Below are 23,543 nucleotides of genomic sequence, written 5' to 3'. Positions count from 1 at the left end.
CACATGCCTGTCTAAGTCAAGGGGTACTGCAGCTGAGAGATCACAGGGCTTGTTCTGGAATGGTCCCACAAACTGTGGCTCACTGTGCCCCATGGCACAGGGACAGGACCCACTTTTCCATCAGGCCAGCATCCTGGCACAGAGGAGATGCCCTGGCGGAGACCACGGATCTCAATTTCTGCTGCTGTCAAAGTCTGACGAGGTTGTGAGTCATCAGCAATGTTAGTTAGCATCACTCCCAAATCGAAAGGGTGTCCAAATCATTCCCCAAACAACCAGCGATCTGGTGTTCCTAGAATCCCAACAGGCACACTCATCTCAATTTTATTTATTTATTTTTTTGTCTTTTTAGGGCTGCACTCGGTGACATATGGAAGTTGCCAGGCTAGGGGTCGAATTGCAGCAGCAGCAGCAGCTGCCAGCCTACAGCACAGCCACAGCTACGCCAGATCCGAGCCACATCTGCGACCTACACCCCAGCTCATGGCAATGCTGGATCCTTCACCCCCTGAGCAAGGCCAGGGATCCAACCCAAATCCTCATGAATACTAGTCAGGTTCCTTACTGCTGAGCCATAATGGGAACTCCTTATCTCACTTTTAAAACCAACAAACTGTCTTGGGTATTTCATAAAGACTTCATGAAAGCTACCCATGTTATAAAAAATGTGTTTCTTCTTCTAACCACTAAAGTGAAACATATACACTGTGGAAAATTTAGAAATTTGGTGGCCTTGACACTGGAAAATGAAAACACCAAAAGTACCTACATTCTTCCTCATTATCCAGAGACAATAGCTCCTAGTCATTTTCCACGGTATGCTTGTGGCTGCACAGGCCACAAAAGTGATTTCTTCACCTAAATACCCATTTTTCAGTTGAAAAGCTCTGGACTCAGAGAATGTCTTTGAAAACTACAGGACAATAAACAAGTTTATTTTGGGCAACGCTTTATTATTTAATGAGAACTGTTAGGCAGTGGAAAAAAGACATCCAGCTGAAGGGAGTGGAGTGGAGTGAGCCTGTCATGAAAAGAAAGAGAGACAGCTGTTTGAATTAAAGAGGCTTCTCTCCTCTCTTGCTCCAGGGTTGGGGGTGAGGTCTTAAGTGAAGTGAAAGCATCAATCAATTTGCTGATTCAGCTTCAGCGATGCTTGAGCGAGGGGGGAGAGAGAGAGCAATTACTACAATCCTCACTTTTATTCCTTCCCAGCAGAGAAAGTTGAACTGTGTTCCCGCCAAAAGATATGTCCAAGTTCTAAACCCCCAGGACCTGTGAATGTGATCATATATACATATATTTTTTGTCTTTTCTAGGGCCGCACCCAGGCCGTATGGAGGTTCCCAGGCTAGGGATCTCATCGGAGCTGTAGCCGCTGGCCTACGCCAGAGCCACAACAATGATGGATCTGAGCCACATCTTGTGACCTACACCACAGCTCATGGCAACGCCGGATCCTTAACCCACTGAGCGAGGCCAGGGATCGAACCCGCAACCACATGGTTTCTAGTCATATTCGTTAACTGCTGGGAAAGATGGGACTCCTGTGACTCCTGTGACCGTATTTTTGTCTCTCTCCTTTTTTTTTTCTTTTTCTTTTCCAGGGCTGCTTCCCGTGGCACATGGAGGTTCTCGGGCTTGGGGTCAAATTGGAGCTGTAGCCATCGGCCTACGCCACAGCCACAGCCACAGCAGTGTGGGATCCGAGCCATGTCTGCGACCTACACCACAGCTCATGGCAACACCGGATCCTTAACCCACTGAGCAAGGCCAGAGATCGAACCCACAACCTCATGGTTCCCAGTCGGATTCGTTAACCACTGGGCCACAGCGGGAACTCTGCCCGTACTTTGAATTATGGTCTTTGTAGATACAAGAATCTCAAGATGAGCTTACCCTGGGTTTAGGGTGGGCCCTAAATCTAATGACTGATGTCCTTATAAAAGAGAGAGGGAGATTTCAGACACAGAGGCAAAGGCCTTGTAAAGATGAAGGTGGAAACTGGTCAGAAACCAGAAAATACCAGAAGCTCCAAAAGGCAAAAAAGGATTGTTTGTTTTTTTCTTCTTTTTAGGGTTGCCCCTCTGGCATATGAAGGTTCCCAGGCTAGGGGTCAAACAAGAGCTCCGGTGGCCGGCATAAACACAGCCACAACAACGTGGGATCTGAGCCACATCTGTGACCTACACCACAGTTTACAGAAACACCGGATGCCCCACCCTCTAAGCAAGGCCAGGGACTGAACCCACCTTCTCATGGATACTAGTCGGATTGTTTCTGCTGCACCACAACAGGAACTCCAAGAAAGGATTCTTGTCTAGAGCCTTTGGAGGAAGTGTAGCCCTGCCAATATTACCTTGATTTTGTAGACTGTGGATTGGTGGGAGAATACATTTTTATTGTTTTATGTCACCAAGGATATATAATTGACTAATATATCCATCTTTCACTGAAGATATTTTATTAAAATATATTTCCTGGGAGTTCCCATTGTTGCTCAGCAGGTTAAGGACCCAGATGGTCTCTATAAAGATTCGGCTTTGATCCCTGGCTTCACCCAGTGGGTTAAGGACCTGGCATTGCAACAAGCTGTGGCATAGGTCACAGATGTGGCTCATATCGGGTGTGGCTGTGCTGTAGCGTGGCAGCTGCAGCTCTAATTCAACCCCTAGCCTGGGAATTTCCATATGCTGCAGGTGTGGCTGTAAAAAGGAAAAAAAGAAAAGAAAATGTATTTCTCTCAATGAAACATGTGGTTTGGAGTCAGGACATAGCCAGGAATCCCAGCAGCCCTAGGCTAAGAACTAGCATGTGTAGGAAGGGGCTTCATCACCCTATCATCTTTCCTAACTGGAGTTCTTCAACAGCAGAGCACAGAACATGCTTTCAGTGGCCACATTCTCATTTCTCTTAAAGAGATGTAGCCAGTCCCCATGAAGAGGCCCAGAAGAGAAGTCTGTCAGGAGTATACACTGGAAACCTGGCAGAGTAGGAAGGTAGGACTCTGGCAGGGGCTCAGAGTCTAACCAGACACCTTGCAACGTGGGCTCAGAAAAGGGACAACAGCAAGGAGTGTCAGTGAGTGAAAGAAGCAGCCTCTGCCTTTCCAGTGTAGGAAACCCTGGCACGCAGTCTTGAAGGGGGAGGCGCTGCCTAACAAGCAAATAAAGAGAAAAAGGCATGAGGTTTCCAAGGTTCAAGGAAGGAAGTGACAGTACGATGCCACAACTCTGCTTCTCTCGCTTAGACCTCAAGGACCATCCAAGACAGAAAAGGGCTTCAAATCATTTCACTACAGAAGAGAAAGGACTAGAGTGAGGGAGAGAGAGGAAGTGTATCAAGAGCTGTACGTGACAAATGAAGACTCCAGCACCATCAGTGAAGTAAGAGCAAAAATGGCAAATACCCCCCGGCCAGCATCATCCAGCACAACTTCCTATAACAACGGGAATGCTTTATAGCCCCACTGGCCACCACAGTAGCCCCAAGCATATGCAATATGCTTAGTGTACTCAAGGCACTTTATTTTTAATTGTACTCTATGTTAATTCATTTAAATTCAAACTTAAATACATGTATGTGGCTAGTTGCTTACTGCACTGGTCGATGCAGTTCTAGAATGATTCAAGAAAGGAACAAGACACCCCACCTTGTGGCTGAGATGTCTTAGTGGATCACGGTACTCTTTGGCAAAATGGGGAAAACACAAGCGGCAGCTGATTTTTTGGAAATAAGCAAAGATGCCAATTTTGGACATGCTGAACTTGAGGAAACCATCAGGTGTGTGAAGAAGGATATTCAGTCAACATGAAAAAGAGGGTCTGAGGGAGGGAGATCAGAAGTGGATGTAGAGTTTATAGTAAGAATGATGAGGAGTTTCCATCATGGTGCAGTGGTTAACGAATCCAACTAGGAACCATGAGGTTGCGGGTTCAATCCCGGGTCTTGCTCAGGATCGAGGCGCTGCCGTGAGCTGTGGTGTAGTTTGTAGATGCGGCTCGGATCCTGTGTTGCTGTGGCTGTGGTGTAGGCCGGCAGCTGTAGCTCCGATTAGACCCCTAGCCTGGGAACCTCCATATGCCATGGGTGTGGCCCTAAAAAGACCAAAAAAAAAAAAAAAAGAAAGAAAGAATGCTGAGTGTGCACACTAGAGAAATGCAGATGGGAAACGGGAGGGCTCCCACCTGATGGCTTCTGTTTCTCTTAGAAGAGTTAAGGCCCTCTGCTAGGAGAGGGGGAGGAAAGAGCAGCTGTCAGAAAGGAAGAAAGGGAGCTGACCGGTAAGAAAGGAAGAAAGAGAGAGGGAGAGAGAAGGAAAGAAAAGAAAGAAAGAGTTCCCATCACAGCTCAGTGGTAAGGAACCAGACTAGTGTCCATGAGGACACAGGTTCCATCCCTGTCTTCGCTCAGTGGGTTAAGGATCGGGTGCTGCTGTGGCTGTAGCGTAGGACAGCAGTTACAGCTCCCATTCAACCCTGAGCCTGGGAACCTCCACATGCCACAGGTGTGGCCATATAAAGATGGAAGGAAGGAAGGAAGGAAGGAAAGAAGGAAGGGGGGAGGGAAAGGAAGAGAAAGAAAGAGGGAAGAAGAAGAGAGGGAGGAATAGAGAAAGAGGCAGGGAAGAAGAAAAGCTTACACTGAAGTACTGAAAACTTAGCTGAGCTCTTTCATTCTAAACAGCAGACTGAGTCAGTGCATTGTTTTCTCCAAATCCTGGAAGACACGTGAAAGTAGCAGTAAAGAATAAAAAAGTCAAAACCATAACAGTGAAAAGAATGTGCTTCGGGCATTAGCAGAAAGAAGATTTGGGCGCATTCCTTAGCGGCAGAGTGGAAAGAAGAGTCCTGATGAAAGAAACAGAATGGGAAAAGCCCAATGCTATAAACTATACAAGGCGAGGTGGCCAATCTGCCCAGAACAAGGTTGGCAGCATTTAGACTCAGCCTTGGCAGGCACTACAAAGGACAAGAGTCAGAAATAGGGCTGAACGTGGGAGGGGTAACTGTCTGTATAGAGAACAAATGAAAATCTCTAGCATATGACAGCGTCAGCTCAAGGAAACAGGCAGTCTTCCTATTAAAAATGCATAGAAATGCTGCATAAAAAGGAACAATGAGAAAGAAATTCCCTGCCAAGGTTAAAGAAAGACAGTACAATCTCCAGGTGCCAGCGATGAAGTGAAAAGGAGGCTAGCGTCGTGAGGACGGAGCGTGTGCTATAGGCAGCCGTGGGAACGGAGAGCAGGGCACGGAATGCTCCTGCCAGGCAGGGCGGGAGATGGACAGGAGCCCCCACAGGTCAGGCTGTTTTAGCCTTTCCTCCCACATCAAGCTGGGAGCCTCCCTGGCCCTCTGATTTCTGAAAAGTGGACTGAATGGGCTGCCCAGGAAGCTGGAAAGAAGCCCTTGGGCTGTGCAGAGGCGTCAAGCATCAGCAGCCAACATCTCAGACCCGTGACACATTTGGGGGTGGAGTCCACGTTCATACTGCCTCCATGTGGGGCGGGGGGGCATCTCATAAATTAACCCTGAAAACTGATCTGGATTTTGCCAGGCCACTCACTGCCCCAGAAACCTAACTGGTAAATCACCCAACATCATTAGGAACAGGAAGAGATTGAAGCCTCCCATGACTGGGAGTCCATGGGACCATGGGGCCCTGAAAAGGAAAAACAAAAAACAAAAAACAACAAAAAAAGAATAAAGCAACCAGTAAACCACATCACAGTATGTTTAGGGCCCTTGAAGAGATAAAAAGAATAATTTCCGCACAGAATAAGACATTATGAAACAAAACACTAGCAGATTTCAAAGAATAGGTGGGTGAGGAAAAAAACCTGTGGCCAACACAGTCACATGAAATAAAATCAACGTACAGGTTAAGCTCTAGACTGGATGAAATCAGAAAGAGAATTAGTGAACAAGAACACCGCACAGAGAAATTAACGCAGAACACAGACAGCATGGGGAGCTAAAGAGACACAAAATAAGCAGGTGTGGGAGTTCCCGTCGTGGCTCAGTGGTTAATGAATCCAACTAGGAACCATGAAGTTGCAGGTTTAATCCCTGCCCTTGCTCAGTGGGTAAAGGATCCAGCATTGCAGCGAGCTGTGGTGTAGGTTGCAGACGGGGCTTGGATCCTGAGTTGCTGTGGCTGTGGCGTAGGCCTGCAGTGGCAGCTCCGATTGGACCCCTAGCCTGGGAAATTCATTATGCGGAGAGTATGGCTCTAAAAAAAGAAAAGAAAAATAAAGAAGTTCCAGAGAAGGGAACACAGGAAATGATGGGGAAACTTTCCAGACACAGTGTCCAGTGTAAATCCCGAGACTAAATTATCAGGTCAGGTGCTAAGCAGTTGTGGCAGCTCTTAGATATGACTCCACATGCTTTGATATTCCCTCCATCAAAGGTGGAATCCAGTTCTCCTTTCCTGGTATGTGTCCTGCCTGAGAGATTGCACCTGATGGACAGGATGCAGCAAACGTGATGCTATGTAACTTCCATGGCGAGGTTAGAAAAGGCAGTACAATTTTGCCTCTGTCTGGGGATGCTAGCCCATATAAGCTGATACTGTGCTGCAAGGAAGCCTAGGTCACCCGGAGAGGATGCTGGTTAGTGTTCCAACCAAACCTCCCTGCAAAAGTCCAGACAACAGCTGGCCTCACCCACCAGGTGTATGACTAAGTAAGCCTGGAATGTGATTATGGCCCTGGCCACCGCCTGACTGCAACCACATCTGAGCCCAAGAGAGAACTGTCACCGGGACCCAGTCATCCCCAGGACCATGAAGATAATAGTAAATGATTGTTGTTTTAGGTCTCCACATTTGGGGTGGTTTGTTAGGCAGTTGATGCTAACTGCAAGAAGAGGATGAAAACAATTGCATATCCAGAAAAACCACGGTGCAAAGGGAGGGGTTGGGGAGAGGACAGAGAGAGAATCTTAGCGCTATTTGGTGGGAGAGAGGGCCTCTCCTTGGGCCATGAGGTGGGGGTGTTGGTCTGTCTCACTCACTACTGGATTCATCAGGTTGAACGGTGTCTGACGCAGTGCTGGTCTCAATACAATCAGTTGAACATTGAACCGTCACCCGAAAATCCAGCACCAAGCTAGACTACAGTGATGAGCTGCGTAATGGCCCCAGAGATGTCCACATCCGATTCTGGAAACCTGAGAATGTATTCTCCTTACATGGCAAAGGGGAATGTGCAGGAATGACTGGAAAAGGCGAGGAAGCAGAACGGCGAGGGGACATAGCCCCGATGACACTGATTTCAGTGAGTGAGACACATTTCACCTTCTGACCTCCAGAACTGGGAAACAGTAAGCCTGTGTTATTTCAAGCCACTGTTTGAGGTCATTTGTTACACCAACTATACCCCTCTCATGGAGAGTGTGGGCAAACGTAAAGACATTCTCAAAGAATTAAAAATTAAGTACCCATAGACCTTTGCTGAAAGAACCTCCTAAGGAGACCTAGTTTTTAGGAATAAGAAAATTAAACCTGGAAAAATAATGGGATCGAGGGAATAATGATAAGCACAAAAACTGGCTGGGATGTAACAGCAGAAGGAACCTTCCTATGCTGCCAGTGAGTGGGTGGATGGGGCGAACCAGCCTGGAAAGCTGCACTGACAATTTTTTTTTTTTTTTTTTTTGTCTTTTTAGGGCTGCACCCAAGGCATATGGAGGTTCCCAGGCTAGGGGTCGAATCAGAGCTACAGCTGCCAGCCGACACCACAGCCATAGCAACAGCAGATCCGAGCCGCGTCTGCAACCCACACCACAACTCATGGTAATGCCGGATCCCCAACCCACTGAGTGAGGCCAGGGATCAAACCCGTGTCCTCATGGATACTAGTTGGGTTTGTTACTACTGCGCCACCATGGGAACTCTGGCACTGCCAAATTTGGTCCAAGTAAGAACGTGTACACCCCAGGACCCTGAAACCTCACTCTTGGACATGTATTCCAGAGAACTTTCCACATAGGACCTGAGAAGACAGGTGCATGGGAATATGCCCTGGAGGGCTGTCTGTGGAAGCAGGAAGTCTGGATGTCAGGCACAGGAGTGTAGTGGGGACACTGAATTCCAGAAGCCTGTCAGACCTCATGCATCCACAGCAACACAAACAGACCTTAACATCAGAGTGCTCGGGGCACGGGGCGGGGGAGATGTCTACAGCACAACACGATGGATAGAAGCTAAAGATGACACACCAAACACTGTGTATAAGGACACACACAAGACGAGGGGGAGGGAGTGGAAGGGAAAAGCAGTAAATATATTAAAAGAGGGCCTTGGCATGATCAATGAGTGTGTTTTAAGAGAGGGATGTAATCAGCTTATTGCTCTGCCTTGCAAGCCAAATTAAAACAAACAAATGAATACAAAGATGGGTGTTTAGGAGCCTAAGGGATTGTGTGGAGCAGGAGGGTGAGATGCTGGCGAGGAGGAAGAGTGGTACTAGATGGGGTGGGTTTCCGTAAAGGGAGGCAGTTCACTGAGAGAGTAAGGCGAGGGTGAGTGTTGGCAGGGCCGGCTACCAGCCACCCTTCACACTCCAGGGACAACTGGAGGAGCACAGACAGACAGGATGATCGCGTCTGCTGATGAAGTCCTCAGGTGAGTGACAGGTAGGCACCCGAGACCTGGGAAGGGTGAGAAACCTTATCATTAGTCATAAAAGGACGAATCTGGGAGTTCCCATCGTGGCACAGCAGAAACGAACCTGACTAGCATCCATGAGGTTGGGTGTTCGATCCCCGGCCTCACTCAGTGGGTTAAGGATCCGGCATTGCCGTGAGCTGTGGTGTAGATCACAGATGTGGCTCGGATCTGGCGTTGCTGTGGCTGTGGCTGGCAGCGGTAGGTCCAATTTGACCTCTGTATGCCGCGGGTGCTGCCCTAAAAAGCAAAAAAAAAAAAAAAAAAAAAGGAACAAGTCTGTTCTGCTGATTATGTGGTGCAGTGGTCACTGCGTAGCTATAATTTCAGGCAATTAGGCTGTAATTCAGAATTTCTCTGTGTAATGGAGTTGGTTGAGATGAGATAATTTCTACATGGTAGAGGGGTACAGATCACTGGTCCAGGAAAATTCTGCTTAATGAGCTTGGGGCTGTGAGTCCTGCGTAGTTCTCAGAAAGCTGCCCCCTCCCAGGCCAGGCTTGGGGAGTGCTGTGCAGAGCACCACTGTCTCCTATTAGAGATTCTGTAAGACTGTGCTTTCTTTTTTTTTTGTCTTTTGTCTTTTCAGGGCCGCACCTACAGTATATAGATGTTCCCAGGCTAGGGGTCTAATCAGAGCTGTAGCCACCAGCCTATGCCACAGCCACAGCAACTTGGGATCCGAGCCATGTCTGCGACCTATACCACAGCTCATGGCAACACCCCGGATCCTTAACCCACTGAGTGAGGCCAGGGATCGAACCTGCAACCTCATGGTTCCTAGGCGGATTCGTTTCTGCTGGGCCATGATGGGAACTCCCCAGACTGTGATTTCTTGCAGCCCTCCAATAAATGGGAAATCAGAATTTATTTACAGAAAAGACATATTTATTCCTACAAATGCGATCTGTTTCAGCAAAGTAGTATTCTGCCATTAATGGCAAGTGCACTTTGGCTGAATCAGAAGAGGAAGAGGAGTTCCCATGGTGGCGCAGTGGTTAACGAATCCGACTAGGAACCATGAGGTTGTGGGTTCGATCCCTGCCCTTGCTCCGTGGGTTAACGATCTGGCGTTGCTGTGAGCTGTGGTGTAGGTCGCAGACGTGGCTCGGATCCTGCGTTGCTGTGGCTCTGGCATAGGCTGGTGGCTACAGCTCTGATTAGACCCCTAGCCTGGGAACCTCCATATTCCGCGAGAGTGGCCCAAGAAATAGCAAAAAAGAAAAAGAAAAAAAAAAAAAAAAGAAGAAGAGGAAGAGAGGTTTCCCTCATGGCTCACTGGAAACGAATCTGACTAGAATCTATGAGGACAAAGGTTTGATCCCTAGTCTCACTCAGTAGGTTAGGAATCTGGCATCGCCGTGAGCTATGGAGTGGGTTGCAGACGTAGCTCGGATCTGTTGTTGCTGTGGCTGTGGTGTCGGCTGGCAGCTGTAGCTCTGATTCGACCCCTAGCCCGGAACCTCCATATGCCATGGGTGCTGCCCTAAACAAAAACAAAAACAAAAGGAAAAGACCACGAGATAGAGGAGAGAAACAAAGCCAGCAGTATTTCCATTCTCCAAAGAAGTGATGGGCGTACTGTGTTCTCCTTTTGTTTCTGCAGCCCGCTAAGGATCCTAGACCAGATTATCTAAGTGGCTGCAACAGGGAGAAGGTCAGTGCTTTGGTGGTCATCTTAATTTCTTACCAGCTTTCAAACAAATGGAGTCAGCTACCTGCCTTATAGCCAAGAGTTCACCTTTATACAACTAGACTTCCTCACAGGAGCAGGGGTTGGAGAAGGGTGGACAGAGATGGAGAAGCCAAGCTGGTGCCCACGACTAAAAACGTTCCTCCACAATTTCCAGGGCACCAATGTGCGCAGAGCCCTTTTGGAAACCATTTCTAAGAAGGACATGAGAAAAATCATAGTTCTGAGGGTTCTTTGCCTTCGGTGGCGCTTACAACTTGCATAAACTATAGAGAAGAGGGGTACTAGGTTTGGCCAATAAGGCTCTGCTTGGTTCAAATCAAGACAACTAAATGCATGAATCGCTTCTTGTCTATGACACAAACTTACTTCGTCTTCACTATGTGTGGTTTTGGAAGGCCAGGAAGACTCATCTGTGGTACCTTAAGGAAGTCCGCACCCATGTCACTACAATAGAGGTGTTTTACTGCCGGTCTGCATGAAAGCAGGAGACGAAATGGGAAAAAGGGCGGAGGACATTGGGAAGGAGTCTGAACAATTGAACAAGGACTGCTTCATCCCACAGTGAGGTCACCAGAGCTGAAACTAGAGTGCTAAGAGTTAAGGTCAGTGTAGCCCAAGATTTTTAAACTGTTGCGGGCCTAGTTTTCTCATCTCTAAGAAGGGCGTAATAGCATCTCTTGTAGAATTCTGGTGCAGATTAAATGAGGTGGGTACAAATCACTGCTCACCACAAGGAAATGCTCAGAGCATGTTCCGGGTGGTAATTCCGGCTTTAGCTCTTGCTTTGCCTTCAGAGGCAACTATTTTTAGTGTGAGAGGTCTCTATTTTTAGTTTGAGAGATATGTTTAGTCTGAAAATGTCCAAAGCATGTTAATACTATCAACATCATTAACAAGTCCTTAAAAAGAAACTATCAAGACTGCATTGGGGGAAAAAAAAATCTAGTGCGTTCTAGGTGGCACCTTGTAAAACTCCATCCTCCTTCCCTGGGTGAGCACTGGAAGTTCTCCCCCGTGCCAGGCAAAGCCCCTTAGCCTTTGGAGCCTCAAGGTGCCCATGTCCTGCCAGATTCTAGGATGAGCCCTCCCTTCTCTGCTCCCCTTCTTCTGGCTCATGTGACCCTGGTGAGAGGATAGGCGGGGTTGAGAACCCCTCCTCTTTGAGGTGCAGGTTTTACCACTGCCACCCGGTGGCCCCCAGAGGAATGGGATAGGTGTGAATAGAAGGTGCCAGAGGAATTGCCGTCGTGGCGCAGTGGTTAACGAATCTGACCAGGAACCATGAGGTTGCAGGGTCGGTCCCTGCCCTTGCTCAGTGGGTTAAGGATCCAGCGTTGCCGTGAGCTGTGGTGTAGGTTGCAGACGCAGCTTGGATCCCGCGTTGCTGTGGCTCTGGCGTAGGCCGGGAGCTACAGCTCCAATTCAACCCCTAGTCTGGGAACCTCCATATGCCATGGCAGCACCCAAAGAAATAGCAGAAAGACAAAAAAAAAAAAAAAAAAAAAAAAGATGCCAGAAAGGCTGTGGTTCCCTCTCTCCTCACTCTTTCTGTGGGGAGAGAGGTAAAAGAAGCCTGGAGAGGCTTTTGCATCCCACGCCCAGTGGGTGACTGAAGGACACTGCCTTCCCTTTCATGTCTGAGTGCTTGCTGGGATCACAACGGGCAAGCGAGCCAGAGTCCTACACCCATGATTCCGGGGCTCACACAAGGGCCTGGGCATCCACCCTCTGAAAGAGCTTCCCAGTGATTCTGACACACGGGTTGAGAGCCACCACAAGAAGATGAGCAAAACAGCCTCTGATTCATGTCCAAGTCTATCTTGTATCACACTCAACGCAAATAAGCCAGCGGGGCTGGGAACATTTACTGCTCGGCAAAGACCCACATGCTCCTTCCTGTTTCTCAGCCCCTCCAAAGTTTCCTGGAGCGCTTATTTAGTTCTGGCCAATGGGCTGTGAGCAGAAGCACCCAGGTGTCGGGGTGAGTCTGTTCGAGGGATGACTTAGACAGTGGGTTACCATCAGCCTGGGTTCCTGAGTGAAGACATGGAATAGAGCTGTGTGCTCAGCTCCAAACCTGCACTGGACGTGAAGTGCACAAGCAGGAAATAAGCTAAAGTTTGGGTGGTCCACACTGCTAAAACGGGGTCGGGGAGTAGTTTGTTACTGTTATATAATCTATCCTCATCACTAATACTCCAGTCATACATGAGACCTCTGAGACCCCAAACTGAGGTAGAAAGAGAACAGTGGAGCCAGATTTCCCCCCTGTTGGCTCCCTCTTAAGGGGAGGCCAGATTAGGGCTGGGAATGTTAAAATAGGGTTGTTGTTGTTGTTGTTGTTGTTGTTGTTTTTAAAATAAATCTTTCATGAACTTAAACTCAGCTAATACTGGCATCTTCTTGCTCATATAAAGAAAATCCCGGAGTTCCCATTGTGGTACAGCAGAAACGAATCCAACTAGGAATCATGAGGTTGCGGGTTCGATCCCTGGCCTCACTCAAGGGGTTACGGATCCAGGGTGGCTGTGAGCTGTGGCAGCTCAGAACCTGTGTTGCTGCGGCTGTGGTGTAGGCAGGCTGGCAGATGCAACTCCGATTCGACCCCCTAGCCTGGAAACCCCCATATGCCGTGGGTGCAGCCCAAAAAAGCAAAAAAAAAAAAAAAAAAAAAAAAAAAAAAAAAAAAAAAAAAAAAGACAATCCCAAGAGGAAATGGAACAGGTAAATTCCCATCATGGACAAAAGAGAGTAAATGTGCTTGTGCGTGGCTATCAAGTTGTTAAAGCTGGGAGATTCTGGTCATGGTCCATAATTCACACTTGATTTTTTGCTGCTTCAATTTGAAAATTAAGGAAGAGCAGAAAGGAAAGGAAAAAAAAAAAGCCCATCTTTTCACTGCCTAGACTTAGCCTCTTAATATTTTAGCATATTAGCTTCCCATTTCTGTGTACATATTTCTATATATTAAAAAGCATACAAATGCAAGAATACATACTTTATTTTTTTTTGCTATTTCTTGGGCTGCTCCCGCGGCATATGGAGGTTCCCAGGCTAGGGGTCGAATCGGAACTGTAGCCACTGGCCTACGCCAGAGCCACAGCAACGCGGGATCCGAGCCATGTCTGCAACCTACACCACAGCTCACGGCAACGCCGGATCCTTAACTCACTGAGCAAGGCCAGGGATTGAACCCGCAACCTCATGGTTCCTAGTCGGATTCGTTAACCACTGCGCCATGACGGGAACTCCAAGAATACATACTTTAAACTAGAACACTACAGAATGTTCAAGTACTCTTTGACCCACACCCACAGGTACTCACTCCTCACTCCGACCTTCTTCACCCCCATAACTATTATGAAATTGGTTTAAGTTGTTCTGGTCTATTTTAAGAATTTTTATATGCACACATAAAATTCATGCACATTTATACACATATAAATTCAGAGTAAATACAAAGTACTATTGAGCAGTCCTGTGTCTTCAATATACAAACACTGCGCATGTTGACAATTAATGCACATTTATACACATATAAATTCACAGTAAATATTAAGTACTGTTTTGCAGTCCTGTATTTTCAATATATAGACATGGTGGTCAAGAAAAATATCACAGAGGGGGAAGCTGAGTGGGGAGAGTTCATGGGAGCTAAGGCCAAATAAGGCAAAATGGAGATGAATCTTTATTTAACCTACTTAAGGTCACAACAGTTTCACTTCCAGAAATATCTCCGCTGTTACCGATTTTTAGTTAAAAATATCAAAGCAATACTGATGCAGGCTGTACTGGAAGATAATTCAGACAAAGTCAATAGCTGCTTCAGAGACCGGCTCTGGATACCTCAGTGACCCAATACGTTTTAACTCCCTAACGGTAAGTGTACATTACAAATGAATTAAGCAGTAGAAAGAAGTTGGTAATAACACACACGGTCAACCTTTAAGGTCACCACTCTTTCTAAGCAGATTCTTTCATGTAACTTGGACTCCTCTGTCCAACCCCTTTAAGCATAAACACTGGTTGCCACGTGCCCCCGAGATAAGAGTGAATACTGAAGGTGGATTCAATTTGCTCTCAGAACTAGTGCAGCACCCAGAACCAGGCACCCATAGATTTAGAACTAATGGCTCTAGGGGTGGACCTTGGGCTCATACAAGAGGATGCGCAGTATATCCAGATAAAACTATAATTCAAAAAGACACATACACTCCTATGTTCAAAGAAGCACTATTCACAATAGCCAAGACATGGAAACAACCTAAATGTCCATCGACAAATGAATGGATTAAGATGTGGTACATATACACAATGGGATACTACTCAGCCATAAAAAAGAACAAAATAATGCCATTTGCAGCAACAGGGATGGAACTAGAGATTCTCATACTAAGTAAATCAGAAAGAGAAAGACAAATACCATATGAAATCACTTGTATCTGGACTCTAAAATACAGCACAGACGAACCTATCTGTAAGACAGATACAGACTCACAGACATGGAGAACAGACTTGTGGTTGCCAAGGAGGAGGGGGGGGAGTGGGATGCATTGGGCATTTGGGATTAGTAGATGCAAACTATTACATTTAGAATGAATAAGCAATGAGGTCCTACTGTATAGCACAGAGAATAACACTGAGTGTTCTATGATAAACCATAATAGGGAAAATATTTTTTAAAAAGAATGTACATATATGCATAATTGAATCACTTTGCTATATAGCAGACACTAATGCAACACTATAATTCAACTGTGTTTCAATTAAAAAAAAACAAACCCTAAAAAAAGAGGATACTCAGTACAGCACCATGGGTGGTGAGTTACAGGATGAGTGCTAGACCTGCACGCTGCACACTTGCCTGTCACACCTCCAGATCCCTCCTGCATGAGCATAACTGTGGGCAGATGCAGTGTAGACCACCATGCCTGTCAGGCTCACCAACTTAAAAGTGTCCCAAAGGATGTCATCCTGACTTCCTTGAAGGAGAAGGAACTAGGAACTGAGTTCACCCACGTGGCCCATGATTCAATCAATCACACTTAGATACTTAAACCTCAATAAGGACTTCAGATTCTGAAGCGTGGGTGAACTTCCCTGGTTGGCGGCACCTTGAGTGTGGCGCACATCACAGTGGAAAGGAGGTAACACCTTGCAGGACTCCAGGGGAAGAAGACAGCTGGGAGCTTTGCTTTCGGACCTCTTCCAGAATTTATCTCTGCTCCTCTTATGTTTTGGCTGGTTCTGATTTTTATTTTTTGCTATAATAAAACTATAACTATAGATTTTTTTCAAAAGTAGCCCAAAGGGAGACTCTATAGGAGTACTGCTTTGACCAGCTTATGGAATAAATGGGTCCTCAGAGAGTGAAGTGAAGACAATTTCTCTCCTCTTACCTGCATCCTTCCTTTCATGCCTCCTTTCTCAGTTCCACTTCCCTCCCAGCCCCCACAAGGCCAGGACTCTGGGGTTACTTTCTGTTAAGGAGGATGAAGTGAGAGAGAAGGAGACGGGCACTGTAGCATTCTGGATGTTTACCTGCCCTTTTCTCTGGTTAAGGAGCCAAATGGTAGCCTGGCGTTTAGGGCCCTTAATTTATATTTTAAAAGATTTTAGCAGAACCGGGTGATTCCATTTTTATTACATTGGTCTTAGAAACACAATGAAATCTCTTCATAAATGTAACAATGTATCTCGCCATCAAGAGTAATTGGTTTGGAAAAGATATTTGTGTCTTCTTTTTTTTTTTTTGGTCTTTTTTTGGCCTTTTGCTAGGGCTGCTCCCGCAGCATATGGAGGTTCCCAGGCTAGGGATCTAATCGGAGCTATAGCTGCTAGCCTACACAACAGCTTATGGCAACACCAGATTCTTAACTCACTGAGCAAGGTCAGGGATCAAACCTGCAACCTCATGGTTTCTAGTCGGATTCGTTAACCACTGAGCCATGACGGGAACTCCATATTTATATCTTCTTATCACTGGTAGACATACTTCCCTCCCTCGCCCAGCCCAATCAATTGACTAATACGAAACATTTTAAAAGATAGTTTGAGGGGGATTAAAAAAAAAAAAAAAAGCTAGTTTGAGGGAAAGTGGGTAAATTGATAGGGAGAAACTTCAGATTAGAAGACTTTTATATGGTCCAAAACAGTGTGCCTTCTAGATTCTTGAATTTACTGTGGTGAAGGCCAGAATGTCAAAGCAGAAGCCAGACCTCCAGGGATGAAGGAAGCCAGACATGATGATGGAATTCATTCCCAGGCATGGTGAAGATACCCACGTAGGGCCCCAAGTACAAGGAAGAAATCCTGATTTAATCTACCACCACCTTATGCCATGGATTTGTAGAACTTTTGGAAGAGTTTATATAAAATCTCAGAAGGAATTTGTGCAGCCTGTTTTTGACTGAGTGGGACACAAACTGATGAGCTTGTGGTCACATCCAATTTGCTTTACCAAACTATTTGGGGAAAGCATGGATGACTTTTGCTACATGTCAGCCGACCTACACAATTCGGTAAAAATTGCAAATAGTGTAAAGAAGCTTGATCTGCCATCTCATGTCCTTCCTGTGAGTTCCCAGGGTGTCCTCTGTGTCCACCCTTCTCTGCCACTTGACATGTACCATCTCAACAACATCTTTATTCGTGTGTCTCCTCAACATCCTCTAGGCCTGGGACCGGTCCTGTTCATCACTGTATCCCCTCTGCCTGGCACAGAGGAGATGACCAATGGTGTTGACGAAATGAATAAATGAAGAGCTAAAGGCTTCCCTTTCTAGAGTAATTAATTCTACTTTGCCTAAATTAAACCCACTTCTTTGAGGAAATGAGTGGTCTTCTTACAGAGCATGCAGAAATAAATGATCATCTCATTTAATAATGAGCTGGGACCTGTAATAAAAATTGTCTGCCTATTGTTCCTTAGTTATTGCTCTGCCAAGTAGCCCAATCTGTTAACTGACATTAAAAATCTAATTTAATTAAATCTTGAACAAGGCTCAGAAAACCTACTGAGAACACTCTGTTTAATTACGGGCAGGGGACAAGCACCAATCCTATTGATCTGGTCAGTTCAAATTCTATACAATGAATAAGGGCAATGAAAAAAAAAAAAAAGTGGCCTTGGTTGCTTTTCAGGCAGCTTGGATGAACTGTGCATTCAGAGTTGCTATAAAGACAGGAAAGGCAAACCAGCCACGTTATCATGTGGTACCACAGGGATGGAAAGGAAACCATATCTCAGCCATTCCACAGAGATATACATCATGAAGAACCAAAGACAACCAACCACAAAAGACAGATTTCCCTGTAGGGAAATAAATTATATTGGGTGGTGGTAAGTGGAAGTCATCCGGCATTTAAAGTCTAGCAAACTGGCATTCAGAGGCATCTAGCAAACGCTGACACTCGCAACTGTCGTGGAATAAAGAGAAATAAATCCAATGCATGGGTATGTGTACAAATTCCTGAAGATATTTCCAGGTGAGGAAGAGCTACAGGTTCCTTATCATAGTTTTACTTGGAGGTAACTGAAATATAAATTACATAAATTTACATAAAACCATATTAACTGCAAAACTTACAAGATAATACATGTCATCAGAAGAAAGATTTTGAGTACAATGCGTAAGTGTGTGTGTGTGTGTGTGTGTGTGTAGTTATGTAGTTATTCATTGTCCATTCTGGAGTTTCTCAAATATCAAAGGATTCCTAGGGGAGAAAAGATGGTATGGTGTTATTCTTTCCAGAGCACTAAAAAGATAACTCTAGATTTCACACCAGACAATTACTGATATTTTTTGAGCATTTACTACATGTGAAGTGTTTGGTTAGGGGCTTAGATGACTCATGAAGATTACCTAGTTTTCCTGCACTGGGTACAATCATTTTTCCCACCTGGTGGCAAAGTAAACTGAGGCACAGAGAGGTGAGGTGACTTTGCAAAGATTCAGGGTGACTTGGTAGATCAGGCTGGGACTGCAGGTGGTCACAGAGCTCAGGGACACGGTGCAGTGCCATCACACAACACCATCCTTAATGCTAACTTCCAGGGAGTTCCCACTGTGGTGCAGCAGAAATGAATCTGACTAGGAACCATGAGGTTGCGGGTTCAATCCCTGGCCTCGCTCAGTGGGTTGAGGATCCGGCGTTGCCGTGAGCTGTGGTATAGGTCACAGATGTGGCTCGGATCCCATGTGGCTGTGGCGTAGGCCAGTGGCTGAAGCTTCGATTTGACCCCTAGTCTGGGAACCTCCTAAAAGGCAAAAACAAACCCCATCCCCCCAAAAAAACACAAAACACCTAACTTCCAGAGTTAGAGAAAATACCAAAGAAGGGGAATTGGCTTTTCCTTCTCTGCTAGTCACAATCAAGGGCTGTCTTGCTCTTTGGGAACTCAAGTTAGAGGAGGAAATGTATTCTAAACCACAACATGTAATTAGGCCTAAGACTGACATTTCTTTCAACAACACGCACCATCAGAATGTGCCGACTAAGAGCAAGCGCACCTCATTAGGGCATTAGTCATGATGATCTGAGAGTGAGGGACCTCAGGAAACGACAGGTGGGGAGGTCCCTGGCACTAAGTAAATGTCCTCGGCTCGTCCAGATAAAGCCTCTGCTGACTGGCATGATTTACACCTGCTGCTACAAGGCTGGAGAACAGCATCTGATACAGCTGGGTTCTAAAAATAAGCTTATGCACGTGAGTTCAGACAAAATGACCTTCTGATGCGAGACTTAGGAACGCTGGCATGAGGCACAAATGAGGAAAAAAGCCAACATTCAAAAACAGTCATTTCTGGAGTTCCTGCTGCAGTGCAGCGGAAATGAATCTGACTAGGAACCATGAGGTTGCAGGTTCCATCCCTAGCCTCAATCAATGGATTAAGGAACCAGTGTTGCTGTGAGCTGTGGTGTAGGTCACAGATGAACTCGGATCTGGTGTTGCTGTGGCGTAGGCTGGCAGCAACAGCTCCGATTAGACCCCTAGCATGGGAACCTCTACATGCTCTGGGTGTGCCCCCCTCCCAAAAGTCATTTCTTCCATATTCATACATATGACAACTATAAAGACTGTGAATAGATTCAAAGTAAAATGATGTACACATGCTGATGTCACTGAAAAGCAAGTTCAAGGGTGCTGGTGAGATTATTTTTTTCCTCCTCTATCTGGGTAAAGTTACCAGTCAGAGCACAACTAGAAAGTGAGCTCTTAATATTGCCAAGGTGGAGAAAGAGAGTAAAGTAGATCTGGTAATTCAAAGTGAAGTTCAAAGGGAATTGCTGCGGATTGAAGACTTCATTGTTTCACCCCCAGTCCAATCACAGATCAGATTCACAGCCAAACAAAGCAGTACTTGTGGGTTCCCGAGAAAGAAACTCCATCTTTGGGAAGGTAAATGCTGTAACAATTCTGCCAAATATTTCTATGCTGAAGCATCAGCTCCTTTGGTCATGGATGTATTTCCTAAACAAAGGGGTTCTCAAGCCTGTTCAGGCCACGGAGCCATTAGGTAGGCTGGGAATCAATCAATCGATCATCAATCTCTCTCTCTCTCTCTCTCTCTCTCTCACACACACACAATTATTACTCTGCACTAGAGGAGATGCCATTTTACATTAGATTCCATGTGCTTACGTGAGAGCAGGTATCACATACTCAAAGGAAATTTTATATAAGAAACTACAAAGGGGATAATTCTATATATTTCTGCAAATTATAAAATATTATTAGCCTACCTTAAAAGAAGAACATTTTAATAGAAGTTGGGGAAGACGTGCACCTAGATGGTTGAGAGTGACAGCACCAACATACTTTTTACCATCCGCTTCGATTTGAGATTGCAGAGAAGAGTGTTTTTAGAAATTTACCCGCATGCCTCGGCACTTTCCAACTGCTTTTAAGACAGACAGCGTAGCCAGAAAGGCATGGCGATTCACCAGACTAGAAACGTCACCCAATTCTTGGGGCTGCCCGTGGCCCTACCTGCCAGCATCTCTCTAGGCCCCGCCCCCCAGGGCACTCACCCTCCTCCGCAGCCGGTCGCGCTCCTCGCGGATGGCGTTCATGGTGGCCTTGGTCCTGTTCAGCTCCTCCTCTTTGCTGCACAGCATGGCAGTCAGGCTCTCATTCTCTTCCCTCAGCCCAGCCAGCTCCTTCTCCCATCGAGAGCGCTCTTCAGCCAGGTTGGGGTACAGGTCCCGGCCAAGGACCCCCTCGATCTCCTCCACTGTCTGGAAAACACAGGCACAAAGGCAAAAGCTAAGGGAGCTCCCTGGGAGAACGGCGAGGGGGGAGGAACACAGGCTAGAGAGGGTCAAGCATCCACAGGTGGCGGTGGGTTCCAGAGCCACCGCAGGGCACAAGGTAATCCACATTGGTGATACACGGGAATTGTCCTCTACTCATTTTCCGATGAGGCTCTGTCACTTGCCTGGGTCACAGTCTGTGTTACCCAGCAGTCCCCCAGTAAGAAAAACATAATCCCTTCCTGGTATCTAAGTCAGTCTGTAGTGCCACCTGCCACGTCCATACGGATGTTTATCTCCCTCGCCTACGCTCCGGAGTCGGTGACTACATATAACCAGACAGCAAGCCAGTGAGTGATCTTGATGAAGCAAACGCAAGGTCGCAAACTGTGTACAAAATCTAACTTGAAAGTTTCCTAAATTACAGGTTTCCCATGTTCCAACTCAGCAACAGGACAGGTCACATCAGCATTTCCAGCTTTTAGCATCACAGCAGCATCAGAAGGTGTGAATGGGGTTCAGTCCCAAGATATGAAAGACAGAAATAAACCTCAGTGACACAGAAAAGAGGCAGCTCATTGTGAAGGTTTCTAAGAAGGGATTTAGTAAGACAGCTATGAGTTTTAAAAGAACAGAATCTGAATAGTATTAGAAGAGGTGTTTAAAAATTCATTTAAAACACCAATATTAATGGAGAAGAAACATGCATAAAATTTGAAAAGAAGGAAGAACTCATTCTGTTTGCTTTCAGAAACTATTCATTCACAATTACCGTCCTTTGGAAAATGAAGCACCAGCCAAGTGATTTGGAAAGAGGAGGTGGGGAGTTCCCATTGTGGCTCAGTGGTAATGGACCTGACTAATATTCGTGAGGCTGTGGGTTCCATCCCTGGCCCAGCTCAATGGGTTAAGGATCGGCATTGCTGTGGCTGTGGCTGGCAGCTGCAGCTATGATTCAACCTGCAGCCTTGGAGCTTCTATATGCCACACGTGCAGCCCTAAAAAAAAAAGAAAGAAAAAAAAAAAAAGAAAAAAGAAAGAAAGAGGAGGTTGGAATTACCACGTAGGGGTAGAAGGGCAGTGAAGAAATGAGATGTGAAACAGGTCTCAAAAATGAGTGACGAAACGGTGTGTCGCTCTTGGATGCTAACACTGGTTCGAAGATTAGTACCCAAATCTTGCTGCCACTTTCCACATGCAATGCTTTGTCCTTCCTCTCAAATGGGGGACTCACATTCTACTCAGTCCTGCTTCAGGGGCCCACTCTGCAGAAACCCTTGGCTTCCTCCTTCCCTCGCAATGCTAAGGCTGGGGTAGCACCATGATGCTATTACCATCAAATACAGGCCCTGGAGAGACCAGAGAAAGAAACACTAGTGGCTGTTCCCCCAAAGCACATCAACTATATATTTATAATCGTGATGGATAAAGATGGAAAACCCGATGTACTGTAAACATGAATCATGGTTTACTTTGAGATACCACAGCTCTTTTGTGAAATCCAGGATTGCTGGTGATGGAAACTTGGGCACAGAGTCCTCGAACATTTTTCAAAAATTGTATCCCACTTTCCCTTTCCATTGGCTTCTCCCAGATTTATCAGGTTCAATTACTATGCCTGGGTCACTAAGCTTTAGTAAAGTAATATAAAGATATCAGAGGCCCCTTATCGATGGAATGTGACGTTCCCATTGTTCATGATGAGCTTGTGCAGATTCAGCAAATTCTTCTCACCTGGTCTTCCCTAAGCAGTAAGATGAAGAATGCATGCGATAGGCGGGACTGAGGCCCAGGCCGCTGCTCAGGAGAGATGACTCATTCAGGCTCTGAACGTCCTGCTTGTTAGTGCCATGAACTGATAACTCCGGAAATAATATTCTAAAGGCTAGAAAGCTTTAATAAAATTTCCAAATTAATCTTACAGCCCCAGAGTGCTATATGATGCATGACACTAAGATGATGTGGTTCAATATTGGTAGTTGAATAGTTTCCAAGGAAACTGTCATTTTCGCAGCAAAGCCAGCGACCTTAACTATTGATCTAATGACTTTTCCTAACGTGACTCGACCTAACAAAAATGTACAGGGCTCCTGCTTCTCCCTGGTGGCCCAATCTATACTATGGCTTTCTTAGAAACACTCACTCCCTAACAGATATTTGAAAAAAATCACCTGGCAGAAAAGAGGCATCTCATCATTTCCCTCAGAGGCTCCCAAAGAGCCAGATGGGCGTGGAGGTGGGTCCTACCTTAATAGCCAAGTCACAGTGCTCACTGGCCGTGGTGAGCTGCTCGATGTGCCTGTCCACCTCCGCCACGGAGAGGCTGCAGCTGCTCTTCTTCCTGCAGCAGACAACGTTCTCCAGCCCCGTCAGCACCCTCTGCAGTTCCGAGTTCAGGTCACTGCAGTTATCTGTGAGGGGATGTGGACACAGTGAGTTAAGCAGGCAGGTGGGCAGGCTCTCTGTTGTGCTTACCGCAAGGAACCCATTCAGATGAAATGGACGGCAACGGAGCTTGGTACGTTCAAGTCTAAACTCCCAGGCTGCTGGCACTGCTTCAGAGGCCTGGAGCACTGCAAAGGCTTTTATTAAGGAGTTTCAGACTGTGGCCATTTTCTGGATAGCCATGCCACACTGAATTCTCTTGGCCTTCACTCAAAGGCAGCCACACCCTTAGTAAGAACAAAGACGTGTCCTAGAAGGAGCTCTTGGGACTTCAGGCGACTTCTGGTCAACCTTTCTATGCAGCCATTCAAGGTAGGACTGATTTCATGAAGTGCTTACGCTAAAATGACCCCGTAACTTTACTAAACAAATAAAACAAACAAAAAAACCCAGAGTGAGCAGAGACAGTAGGTGTTTTAAAAAGTAGAAACTGTTTAAGAGGCAATTCTTGCCCTCAGTGAGCTTGTAGTCAGGA

General features: G+C 46.1%; 1 protein-coding gene across 29 annotated transcripts in view; it reads right to left on the bottom strand.

Annotated features, from left to right (window-relative positions):
* MCC (MCC regulator of WNT signaling pathway) overlaps positions 1 to 23,543 on the bottom strand; it is a 454,523-nt gene that overhangs the window by 63,742 nt on the left and 367,238 nt on the right. For all 29 annotated transcript variants that reach the window (XR_014838496.1, XR_014838497.1, XR_014838504.1 and 26 more), the window contains 2 exons: positions 22,871 to 23,034; positions 20,402 to 20,608 (listed from right to left, as the gene is read on the bottom strand). Coding sequence is in view for 10 of the 29 variants with exons in the window: in XM_085014211.1 (XP_084870337.1) it covers positions 20,402 to 20,608; positions 22,871 to 23,034 (371 nt within the window). In the remaining 19 variants the exon portion in view is untranslated. The remainder of the gene's footprint in view (positions 1 to 20,401; positions 20,609 to 22,870; positions 23,035 to 23,543) is intronic.

This window comes from Sus scrofa, chromosome 2 (genome assembly GCF_054392235.1).
Source record: "Sus scrofa isolate SSC_HxYL_T2T_F1_AM1 chromosome 2, Sscrofa_HxYL_maternal_Yorkshire_Landrace_v2.0, whole genome shotgun sequence".
Lineage (NCBI taxonomy): Eukaryota > Metazoa > Chordata > Mammalia > Artiodactyla > Suidae > Sus > Sus scrofa.
This window is presented reverse-complemented; position numbering and strand designations above follow the sequence as displayed.